The sequence below is a fragment of the Equus quagga genome, chromosome 14 (assembly GCF_021613505.1).
Source record: "Equus quagga isolate Etosha38 chromosome 14, UCLA_HA_Equagga_1.0, whole genome shotgun sequence".
NCBI lineage: Eukaryota > Metazoa > Chordata > Mammalia > Perissodactyla > Equidae > Equus > Equus quagga.
In genome coordinates this window covers 27,527,552-27,539,794 of record NC_060280.1, presented here as the reverse complement: position 1 = coordinate 27,539,794, position 12,243 = coordinate 27,527,552, and the positions used below count along the sequence as shown (strand labels likewise).

Here is a 12,243-nt window from a genome sequence, read left to right as displayed (position 1 = left end):
GGGGCAAGAGAAGGGAGCGAGGGCTGAGATCCGGCTCCCTGGCGGGGGATCCTAATAGCGGAGAAGCTGGAATAATCTTGAGAGCGGAGAGATGAGGGAAGTGAGAGCTGGTAGGGGGCTCTCGGGGCGGGGGCGGGGGTATGGGGGGGGTCCGAAGATCGCACTAGCTGAGAGGTGCTGTCCAGGGTTGCGGGCAGGTAGGCGGGGCTGGGGCGGTCGGGGGGCGGGGAGTGGGCGGGCCGGGGCGGCGCTGGGGCGGACACTCGTGCGGACCCGGCGAAGCTGTTGCGGACGCGCTGACCGAGCGCAGCGGCCGGGCGGGCGGGCGGCTGCGAGTATGGTCCTGGTGCTGCACCACATCCTCATCGCTGTTGTCCAATTCCTCAGGCGGGGCCAGCAGGTCTTCCTCAAGCCGGACGAGCCGCCGCCGCCGCAGCCATGCGCCGACAGCCTGCAGGTAGGGGGGCCCCTCGCGCTGGGCACGAGGAGAACCGGGTGTCGGGCGAGCGCCCGGCTGGGTCCTCCGCGGAGCAGGCAGTCGACGGCTCCGTGGTCCGCCCTACCTCTGAACCCTCCTCAGGGTGGGGACCCCTCCCCTACTTCTGAATCCCACTCCTGTGCTGGGACTGCAACCCATTCTGGGAGCCCTTGAATCCTCAGCTCACATTCCAAACCTCACCCCAGACTCTGAACCCCTTTTGGATCCGGGACTCCATCCCAAGCACTGAACTCCCAGTCCACAGCGGGACCCCAGTCCACACCGAGAGCTCTGTTCAAACCCGGAACCCCCTGCCTCCCAGATTAGTGGAGGACCCCTGCCCAAACCCCTGAACCCCGACTATATATATTGGACTCCAGACACACCCAAAACAACTGAACCCCCAGCTTTCAGCCAGGAGCCCACCTCAGAGCTGAGGCCTCCCCCCAAGCCCCTGAACCTCTGCTCCACAGCCTCATCTGCACCCCACCCAGATTCCCAGTCAAACATCTGGACTTCAGTCCTGACTCCAACAGACCCCAGGGTCTAAATGCCTCTTTCGTGACGGTTTCACTCCTTCTTGGCAGGCCCCCCTCCCACCCTGTTCCCGTTTTCCCTCCCTCCCCGCCTCCCTCCTGTATAGGAGGTCTCCTAGTCTTTTCCAGCTGGTCTCACTCTCTCCTCTCTTTTCTCTCCGGGTGTGGTGGTCCTACTTTATTCTTTGGTTCTCTTCTGGCTTCTCGGAGTCTTTCTGGGTGTCCTCTCTCTCTGCCCCTCTGTTTCTCTCTCATTTGGTCTCTTTTGCCCATGTGACCACCTCTCTCCATCTGTCTCTTACTCCCCCCAATTTCTCTATCTTTGTTCTGGGGTTCTCTCTCTGTGGTCATCCCTTCCCCTTGTATCTGCCTCTGCTTTTGGGTGATGAGGAGGTGGGCTCAGAGTGCCAGGCCAGTGTCCCCAGGACCTCCACCCACTCTGCCCCTGCCCCCATGTTGTCAGGCATGGCATGGTTGGGCGCTGGTGGAAGGGACTAACATGGAGTGTGCAGTCCCTCGGTGGTGCCCAGGGGTCTAAGGTGGGTGGGGATCATGTGCTGGGGTACTGGGGTTCATAACTTATAAACCCCTCGTCCCTGCTCTCCTAGTCTTGACTGGGGAGAGCGAGGGGCCTGGGATGGGGGAGGGGAGGTGTAGACTGCAATCTGGTGTCCGTCACCTGTGACAGGAGGTGTGCTGAGCTGGGGGAGTCTGGGGGGGGGGGGGGGGTGGGGGGGGCTGGGTTGCATGTGTTGGGTGTGCCTTGTGTGTGATCATGTGTGTTGTGTCATGTGGTATTGTGTGTCATCACTAGTGGGATTATCTGGGGGGACTTGTGGGGGCTTATGGTGAGTGTGAGGATTGCGAGTGTGTGGCATTGCATGCTGTGTGTGGCTCAGGAGATGCCTTGTGGGTGTGAAGCCGTGGCTGTAGGTGTGACTGTTGTGCGTGTAGGGAACTTTGTGTGTGGTTGTGTGTCTGTCCTTGTGGGGTGGAGTTGTGGTAGGGGCAGCTTGCATGGGGGATTGTGTGTGGTTGTGTATGTTATTGGCTGTTGTGTGTAGCCAAGAAGAGCCGCTGGAGGGGCCTGACGAGGGTTTCATTGGATGTCTTGGTTGGTGGGGGAGGGGGCTGTGTGTGCCCAAGTGTGTTTGCAGCCTAGGTGACTGGCCTAGAGTCACTGTGGTACATCCTGGGCTTGCTTGGGAAATATATTAGGACCTGTGTGTTGGTGTTTGAGTGTCATGTGTCTGTGTGGTGGCTGTTTGTGCATCTCTGGGTAGGAAAGAGTGCAGCCAGGGCTGAGGGGTCCAAGGCAAGCAGCTGGTTGACTGAGTGTGTGTGTGTGTGTGCCCAAGTGGGTGTGGGGAGGAGGCAGTATGCAGGCAGGATTGTCTATGCCAAGGGGCTGTGTGTGCCCACAAACGTGTGACATTTTGGTGTGACGTTAAGTGTGCACATTATCTATGCAGGGTGTGTCTCTGTCTGGGTGGTGTGTGTATTGAATTTAATTGGATGTGTGTGTCTGTGGTTAGGGAAGTGAGTGTGGGGTGTGTGAGGTGCATGGTGGGAGGCTGAGTGTGAGTGTGATGTGAAGTGTGGGTGTGTGGGCTGTGTGACTTTTTGGTGTGACACATGGATTATGTGATCTTTTCTCCCTGAGAGCTGTTTATGGGTGTGTGTGCGGGGTGTCCAGTGAGCTAGGGGTGTGTGGGGGTGACACGGTAAGGAGGGCTGTGGAATGTGCTGCAGGAGGTAGGAGAGTGTGTGCGGAAGGCGTGTGGGGTGAGGAACGGGGCATGTAATGTTTGGGGTGTGTGGAATACAGCAGGTGTCCCATAAATGTTTGCGGAGTGACGTGTGTGTGCAGGGAGGGCTTGGCTGCCATCCTGTCCTTGCTTCCCTCCCAGTTAGGTCCCCAGAGATGCCCAGTGACGTTCTCACGTGGCCCCCCCAAGCCAGGCTGCCTACCCTTTGCCCTTCATCCTCCTCACTCTGACCAAGGCCTTTGTCTTGGGTTTCCGGCTGAGCAAGCGCTCGACAGGCGGGCGGCGAGTGATGTCGCAGTCCGGGAACCTTTGTTCTTTTCCTCTTAGCCTGTCTCGTGTTTGGGGCCGGGATTTGAAGTGGGGTGGGGAGAGGATGCACGTGTCGCAGGGTCACTGTGTTTACTACCACCTCACAGTGCTCCGTAGAGGGGAGGGGTCCCGGCGCCGGCAGTGAGGCCTGGGTGTCATCCCCCCCCCGGGGATGCCTCCTTGGCGCAAGAGCAGCTTGGGCAGTGCCTGGAGTGGGGTGAGTTTGCCAACCACAGGTGGCCCAGCACCTTTCCTGGCCCACATCATCTCCGGGGTGCTGAGCAGCCATGCGCCCCCTTCCGCATGCTGGCCTGTCCTCTTCCCTTCTCTGTGTGGCCCCTGGGAGGGTCCCTGGGCTGGAAGACAACCAGGAGGACCTCAATCTAGTCCCACTTTTGTTGACCCTGTATCTGATGGGGGGAATAATCCCTGTCCTCACAGAGACCCTTATCTGAAAAAGGAGGCCTGGTCATACCTTTGGGGACCCTCTGGTCTGATGGGGGAGGTCCCAGTCAGTAGGAGGATCCAGGTCATACTCTCAGAGCAAGCTCTGGGGAAACCTTGGTGGGCAGCCTGCCGACAGGTACTTGAGAGCATGAAAGGCCGGGACACCTTACGGTTGGAAGGCACAGAGACTATCAGAGTCAGTCAGGGGAAGGGGCTGGAGGCTGATGCCTCAGCATCACATTCCAGAATGTTCTCTGGAAGGCTTGAGTAGGGCCTTGGGTGGGTGGAGAAATGTGGCCTGGAGCTGAGGAAGATTCTGGGCCAACTGGAAAAAGGGGTCTTGAAGGCAGCCTGATCCTTCCCAAGCAATACTGTCTGGCTTCGGACGGCCATCTCTGGGCTTCTGGCCATCTCTGGGCCTCCAGCCATCTCAACCTTGCATGTCACCTTTTCCCACCCGATTGTCTTTGGCTGGAATCATCATCATTGTCATCATCATCTTTTAGGCAGTTCTTTCTAAATTCCAATCTCCTTTCACAAATGTCTCATTTAACAGATTAACTCATTCAGTTGTCTGAAAGCGTTTTTCGAGAACTGACTATGCACCGGGCAGCCACAGTTTTTGGTGCTGGGGTCATAGCAGTGACCAAATAGGTCTCCTGGGGCTCCCACCTTTGGTGTCTGAGAAACCCCGTCTTCCCGGCCCAGCCACACTGTCAGCCCCTAGACCCTGGCAGATGCCCCCCGCTTCTGTGTTTCCTCCAGCCTGGTGAGCCCCTGGGTCTGTGAGGCTCCAGGTATGCCTACTGCAGTATTGGGGTCTGGCTCCCGCCAGAATGCGAGCTCTTCAGAGGCTGGGCTGGGTCTGCCCATCCTGTGTGTCCTGAGCTGGGCTTGGCATAGTCTGGATGCTCATTTTGATCGTCAGATGTCTATAACCCCTGTAGGGTTGGCAGCCCAGCTACCATCTAGGGAAACTGAGGCCCAGAGCAGGGAGGGGACTTTAGGCAGCCTCCTCTTTAGACCCTCCTTTTACCAGCATTACCAGAGACCAAGAGAGGTCAGGTGACTAGTCCAGGTTTCACAGCAAGGTGGCAGGGCTGATCCCAGAATACAGCTCTCCTGACCGCCAGGCTGGGCTCCGGCCCCAGCACCATGCTGCTCCTGGCTGGCCTCCGTGCTGCCTGTGGCGGGTAAACGATTATTAATGACCCCCCTGGCAAGGAGACAGGAAACGTTTCCCAGCCACAGCTGGGGACCTGCTCCCTGCCAGCCCCAGCCATCCATAACGCTGTTGCGTCCGCATTGATGTTATCTCCATGCCGCCTCCGCCTTCTTTGCTCCTCCTGCCCATCTACCTCCCAACTCCCCTTCCTCTCAGGGGTAAAGGACAAGAAGGAGTAGAGCTTTCTCTTCTACAACTCTGTCTCTCACCACTTTCTCCAACCCGATTCATCTCCACCTACTTCCCTGCCCCAAACCAGCCAGAAGTAACCCCTCCTCCAGGAAGTTTTCCCTGAATGCACTGTCAACCCTTCCAGGAGCCCTGTCCTGGGCTGTGGCCACTGGATCTCCCTCATTGCAGACTCTGGTCCCTTCTGATGGTTTGCTCTGATGGCCATAGGGCTGGGCTGAGGACTTCCTATGGCCTATCCTCAATTGCTGTCTTAGGACTGACTCATGGAGGATCTTCCCAGATGCTTCCTCCAGGAAGTCCTCATCCCAGCCCAGAGACTCTCACTTCCTCTGAGAAACCACAGCCCTGCCTGTCCATGCCACTCACTGTGTACTGCCAGGCCTCCATCAGGGGACATTTAGTGAGGTCATCTGTGTGCCCATCAGAGAGGGTGGGTGGAGATAAGCACGGTGTGGACCTTAAAGTTCTGCCACATGTTACTCCAAGTCTGAGCACCAGTGCATCTACCCATGGCAGGTAGACAGACCTAGGTTCCAGGGCTGACGGTGGGCAGGTGGTGGGATGGGGAGGGGGCACAGACAAAGATCAATGCTGGTAGATTGCATGGTGAGGGCAGTGCTGGAGAGAAACTCGGGGGCCATGGTGGGACAGAGCAGGGGCCCCTGATTCAGCCCAGAGTGGGAGGGAGGGTCAAGTTGGAGAGCTTCCAGGAAGAAACATATCTAAGCTCAGAGCTAAGGGCTGAGCTAGGAGAAAGTTCTAGACAGAGAGAGGGAGAGAATGGTGAAGCTGGTGACAGACAGAGGGAGGAAGACACATGGTCCCACGGTTCCATGGAGCTGGGTCCTGGATGCCAGCGTGGCTGAATCGACAAAATTGCCGGCGGTGGGGGGGGAGTCCCTGGGGGTGAAGCGTCCAGAGTCGAGGCTGGTGAGCCTGGCAGGGGCCAGATTATGCAGGACTTACAAGCTATGTTAAGGAATGTGGATTTTTTCCAGAGGGAACTGGGCACTAGGGGAAGAGTTGAAAGCAGTGCAGGGACTGTTAGGGAAACCCCTGGGCCACGGGATGGAGAGTGCATAGAAGGGGTGAGGCTGGAGGCTGGGTGGCTGTACAGAGACTGGCACAGGGTGGTCCAGACAAGGGGTGATGAGACTGGGAGGGGGAAATGCCAAGGATGGAGGGGTGGGGACAGAGGGGCAAGGGGTAGAGGAGGGAGCCGGTCAGCTGTAGAGGTGAAGGGAGAGCGAGAATGCCCCCTCACCCTGGATGGTGGGCAGTGAAGGAAGGCAGGGTTTGAGGGCAGATGCCTGGGCCTGTGTCACGGCCCTCTAAGGACCACAGGGTCTCAGGAAGACCTTCTAGGTCAGGAGCTTTGAGGCTAAATGGAGACCAGGAGACCTGAACGCCGCTTACAGCCACTGCATCCTTCTCATAGCGTGGGCACTCAGGGTCTGCCCTGGGCAGAGTGTTCAGAATTAAAAAATTAAAACAATCTGTGAAAAGTAATGTTTAATAAAATTCACATCCAAAAATGTATGAGTACATTCCAAAGTGAGTTAAAATGTAAATGTATGAAAATGCTAAACATACAGTGGTGGTTCTAATATCAATTCTAAGCCTTAACTGTGTCCCTCCACTTGGGATTTGGCTCCCTTGAAGCTGCCGCCTCTGGTGTGGCTGGACCCCCAGGGGCTCCAGGACTTTCCAGTCTTGTGTGCAGGGCACTTCCTCTGGGGAGTCTGTCCTCTGGCCAGTAGCTTCAGGTGGCAGGCATTTTGCTTTTTCTGTCCCCTACTCTGAGGTGCAGACCTAGCGGAGGGGGAAGGGCGAGGGAGTTGCAGGAGCTGAGGGAAGAGGGGCTGAGGGATGAGGTGCTGGCTAAAGGACCCAGTGGCGGTGGAGGGGGGAGCAGGAAGAGTGTGGGAGGGCCGGGAGGGAGGGTGAAGGCAAGTGAGCAGGGCTGAAAGAGCAGTGGCACCCCGACATAAATGCCAGTGCAATCGGCCCTTTGGCCCTTTCTATCTGGGGGCTCCACACCCTTGGATTCAACCAATTGAGGTTCAAAAGGCAGACAATGGTTGTGTCTGTACTGAACATGTATAGACTTTTTTCTTGTTATTATTCCCTAAACAATACAGTATAACGATTTGCATAGCATTTCCATTGTATTTGGTATTATAAGTAATCTAGAGATGATTTAAAGTATATGGGAGGGTGTGGGTAGGTTATAGGCAAATACTGCACTATTTAATATAAAGGACTTGAGCATCCAGGGGTTTTGGTATCTGCGGGGGTCTTGGAGCCAATCCTTCAGATACTAAGGCATGAACATATTTCAGAATGTAAAAGTTTCCCCATTTCTTGGACACCAGAATGTTGAGGTCCCATTTTGCAGTCACGGGGTTGGGCATTGCTTGGCTCCCACTGGTAATCTTGCACATGGCCGTTTTCTGGGCTGCCTTTCTCACCTGGAAGGAGGAAGTGGGGGGGGGGGTCAATATCTCCAGGGGTGTGTGAGCTCGAGCTCTAGGGATGTGTAACTGAGAATCAGAGTCAGTTTGTGGGGTTCGAGCCTGCCACGGCTCTCAGCTCCCGGCCGGGGCTGTGTGGGTGCATGGTGGTGTGATTCCGACATTCTGTGACTTTAAGATGCTGAGATGCCAGGAGCTGAAGATGCGGACATTCTGTGAATCCAGGATTCTAGGATTTGATGATTTGATGATTCAATGATTCTAAATGGGGCTGCTGGGAAGAGCTGCAACCACCTGCCTTGTTAATGTTGATGTTCAGTTATTAAAAACATAACAAGAAGCAATGGAGACAGCTCGGATCGTGGGTGGCCCCCACCCCCAGTGAGGGAGGGCAGGAGGGGCTGGGCTGGCATTAGTGGGGAGCGAGCCCCTCTCAACCTGGGTCAATGGGCTGTTTCTCAGGCCACAGCAGAATGGGTGTGTTCACGTGTGAGATCTGCCACTCCCTAAGCTTGCGGGCTAAGGGGTCGTTTCCTTCATCCCCCTGCCTCCGTTCCTCAACCATTTCAGACTATGGCAGAGAGAGGAGTGCCCTTTCCTCCCAGCCCCTCGAGTCTCTGTGCAGGAATGTTGACAGTGAAGGAAGGAGAGGCCTGCTCACCCCCCACTTCCCGGGCAGCTCGGGCCTGAGGGGGAAAACAGGACATGAACGCTTCCTGGACACGGACACGGAAGTGCATGAACCCCTGCGTGTGAGGGCCCCAAGTACAAAGGGCCTCCGACTAGGGCAGAGGCCAGGGCAGCCAGAAGGACAGTGTGGGCATCGGACGGTGACCCTTCAGCACTCCTTGAGTGCAGGCTGAGGAGGGAGCACCCTGCTTGTGCCCTGGGGGTGGCTGTGAGAAGGGCCTAAGGAAGGGGGGGGGTCCCAGCGCAGGGAGCCTGGGAGCTGATGACCGATGGGTGCTCCCGTGCAGCATGGGCCCACGGCCCAGCTGGCACAAGGCCAGCCCATTTGTGCAGCAACTTGCTGCCTCTTGAGTTGTGCACGTGCGTCAGCACCCACACCACAGTTGGGGAGACAGCATCCAGGCCAGAGAGAAGGATCTCGGCCCTCTAGAGAGCCGGCCCTGCTGGCTCCCTCAGAAGCTCAGTACCACTGCACAAGTCCCAGCCCGGTGGGCTCACAGATCAGGTGATGGAGGCTGGGAGCTGGCCCAGGTCACACGGCACAGCAGGGCCTAAAATCCAGCTTCCTGATTCCCAGTCCTGGGGGCTCCCCATTGCCTGCAGCTCGCCCCTTTCCCCTGGAACACCTAGGGAACAGGAGTGCAGGCAGAACTCAGGTTAGGGGGGCTGAGCCCTTGTCTGTCACCCCTCCATCTTTCTCCTCCCACAGCCCAGAAGGCAGGTGGGCTGGCGACAGCAGCTCCCTGACATCCACAAGGCTCCATTGTCTACCACATCCTGTGTTGGCCCTGAGGACCGGGTCCCCAGCAGGGAGCCCCTCCCCAGCTGCCCAGCCCACAGCGGGCCTCCCTGGGGTTCTCCTCTCTCTGCACTCTGCCGCTCTTCTTCCCGCTGTCCCATCCCTCCACTCGGGCTCTCTCCCCACCCCTGTAAGTCTCCGTCTCTGGCTGTCTCTGTGTGTCAGTCTCTCTCAGAAGATTGTTAGACTTGGAAGGGCCCTAGGAGATCATCAGGTCCAACCCTTTTATTCTTCAGATGAAGAAAGAAGCTCAGAGAGGGGAACGTCTTGTCTGAAGTTGCATAGCAGGTTGTGGCAGACCCCGGGTCACAGGAGAAGACTGCCCTTGGCATCAGGCATCTAGGGTTTGAGGACTGACTGTGTTATGACCGGCTTGACAGGCTTCTCGCCTCAGCCCTGAGCTGTCTGTCCTTCCTCTTCTTTGCCCAGACTATGCCCTTCTCTGTCACTGTGTCTGCTGCCTGGCTGACCCCTATCTTGGGCAAACTCTGCCTTTGGGATACAGACCAGAGCTCAGGACTCTGTGACTGAGGTGCACACCCGTGCACATAGGGACACACAGGCACATGCAAGTACATGCATGATTACATACAAGTCCCAGGTGAAAATCTGTATTGCATAGTTAGAAGACTGTCCTCAAACATAGTGTTCTCTTTTGTGAGGCACCACACACCTCCTCCAGGAAGCTCCCCCGGACCTCTCTACAGACTGTCTCCATCCCACTAGCCCCTTTGTGATAACTGAGTTCTCTGAGCCTAGGTTCCTCCTCTGTGTCCCCAAAGGCATGGTTGAGTCTCCCCCTAGTCCTTGCCCTTCTTTCATTGTCCCCTCCTTCTGTCTCTAGGAGGGGCTCAGCTTCCTGTGGCTGGGTGGGGAGAGCCCTGTGGTCCCCAGAGGACAGTGGGACAATGGGGAGGCGGTGACAGATGAGACATTGTGTCTTCCCCAAAGCTGGCTCCACCCTACCCTGACCTCCTGCCTGGTGTCTGGGGCATAACTCTGGCCTGTGGACCCTTTAGGACTAGGTCCCAGTCTGACCTCACGTCCTTGACCTGTCAGGGCAGAGGTTAGAGAACCAGAGCCCCTGATGCTCCAGCAGCAGTTCTGCAACTGGAGGCCCCCAGGATGCCAGCAGCATATTACTGGGGTGGCGTAGATTCCCGGGCCGCTGGGAGGGTGAGCTGGGCTGCTCTGACTGTGGGGGAGGCAGGAGGCTGGTAAACGCTGAGGCCGGGGTGGAATTATGGAGGCACTATGAGGGCATAGCCGAGACTCCCCTCATCCTGTCCGCCTCCCAGGGCAGAGGGCAGGAGCTCTCCAGGAGAGGAGGAGAGGTCTGAGGGGCAGTTGGAGAATCAAGTGAAGCTGGCACTGCCTCCTCTCAGGAGGGGGAGGGACCGTCCCGGGGCAGCCGTGGGTGGACCACCGTTGAGGGTTGTGGACAAAAGGGTTGGGCCCTGGGGTCAGGTGCTTATCTCCGCCCTCGTCATTTCCTCTGCCGGACACGCTGGGTTAGCAGGGTCATCGCACAGAGGGAAGGAACAGGCCGGAGCCAGTGCACACCAGGCCCTACAGTGGACTCAGGCACACGGGTGACCTTGTCACGCCCTGGGCTGCAGTCAGTCCCCTGTAGAAGCCCAGCCATGTGGTCACTGTCACCGTGGGAGATGGCCACCTCTAGACTATCGCCCTGCACACAGACCCAGAGATCCTGCGACACTCAGGCCCAGCTACATGCACAGCCGGGCAGGGAGACCCCACAGGACATAGGGACATGTGGGACAACCAGACAGCCACCCACAGCCACGCCACAAGCATCCACACACCAGGTGCAGCTACTGTCACCCCTATGGTGACCCAAGGAGAGTCACAGATTCCAGCAGTCGTGGGAAGGCGTCCAGAGCCTGGATGAGAAGAGGGGGGCACCAGGCAGGGAACACAGACCCACCCCCCCAGCTTGCTGAGCGCTGGAGGCTGTTTATTTCCTAGCAGGGATGGGTGTCTCATCCCCCTCCCCTCCCCCTTCCCACCACATGCTTCCGAAGCTGCCAAATCAAATCAGCCCCTGCGCCCGCGCCAGGCTGGCATGGCGGCCAGCAGCTGACGGGAATGAAGCCAGGCTCAGAATATCCCGCGCCTGTGCCCATCCCATGCCTGGGTCTGCCTGTCACGTGGGGGTGGGGAGGGGCCGCCGGCTGCGGGCAGTGCCTCTCAGAGAGGCTGGGGTTCTGTACACTACCTGGGTGGCCGGCTCCCGGAGAACCAGTGAGCGGGTCCCCCATACGTCTGCCAGCATTTGAGGAGCCCTGGAAGTGGTGCTGAGGGGACGCAGGCTGGAGGGTCCACTTGGAGCCCAGATGACTGGGCACCAGGCTGAGGTGGGGGCTCACACATAGGATCACATTTGTTTAGGATTCACAGCAACCTCTGCTGCAAGGCCCCCCCAGGGACTGAGTGAGTGGGACATTACTCATCCCACTTTTTAGGTGGGGAAACTGAGGTTTTGAGAGGAGTAGTGAATCTCCCTGGAGAGAAGCAGAAGTGGAGGGGGTCTCAAAGGGGTAAGAATGTGGTCGTTCCCACTCCTGAGGAGCCCCAGGCTGAAAGAAAGAGCTCGGTTCAGTTCTCAGAGTCAAGCAAGGGGCAGAGAATACACCAGAACCAGAAGTGCCCACGGAGGGCAGGGAGCAAGAAGGGAGAGTGGGGAGAGAGCAGGGTGCGATCAGACAAGGCTCTCTGACGGAGGCTGCCTATGGGAGACAGGAGGCCGGGGCCTGCTGGGGCTGGGGTGGCGGGCAGGCTGGGTGCAGGGGAGAAGGCCTGCCTGGCCTCAGCTCCTGGCCTTCTTGTCTCTACAGCTGGCCGGGACCTCCTTGCACAGGAGCCAGTGCTCCCAGGGAGTAGAGACGCCCAACTGGAGGTGAGAGTCAGCGGAGGGAGGAGTGGGTGGGCTTGGGGGCGTGGGGGCACAGGCCGGGGGTCAGCCTGAGCATTGCCCCCACCCCTGGGAGGACTGGGAGGCTGGAGCCGAATCCTAGCCCCATCCCCTCCAGCCTAGGGTCCCCTCACACGGAGACTGCCTCCCCCACCCTATTCCTGCCTGGGGTCCCTCCCACTGAGGATTCACCCTCCTCCCAAACTACCTGGGAGTCGTTTGAGACTCCTCCTTCGTCCTCCTCACCCTCATCCAACAATTCCCTGTTGGTTCTCTGCCCTAAGTATTTCATGAATTTCTCACCTCCTCTCCATTCCCGCTGCCTGTCCTGGGGACTGGTCATCTTTTCCCTGGACGGCTCACTGGCTGTCTGCTTTCAGCTGCCCCCA

General features: G+C 58.0%; 1 protein-coding gene across 3 annotated transcripts in view; it reads left to right on the top strand.

Annotated features, from left to right (window-relative positions):
* The first annotated feature begins 315 nt into the window (after positions 1 to 315).
* PDE2A (phosphodiesterase 2A) overlaps positions 316 to 12,243 on the top strand; it is a 63,105-nt gene continuing 51,177 nt past the window's right edge. For 2 of the 3 annotated variants that reach the window (XM_046637580.1, XM_046637577.1), the window contains exon 1: positions 316 to 457. In XM_046637580.1, coding sequence (XP_046493536.1) covers positions 338 to 457 — 120 coding nt within the window. In that variant the 5' untranslated portion in view covers positions 316 to 337. Of the gene's footprint in view, positions 458 to 11,777; positions 11,840 to 12,243 lie in introns of all 3 variants that reach the window. The other variant, XM_046637579.1, reaches the window with a different exon arrangement.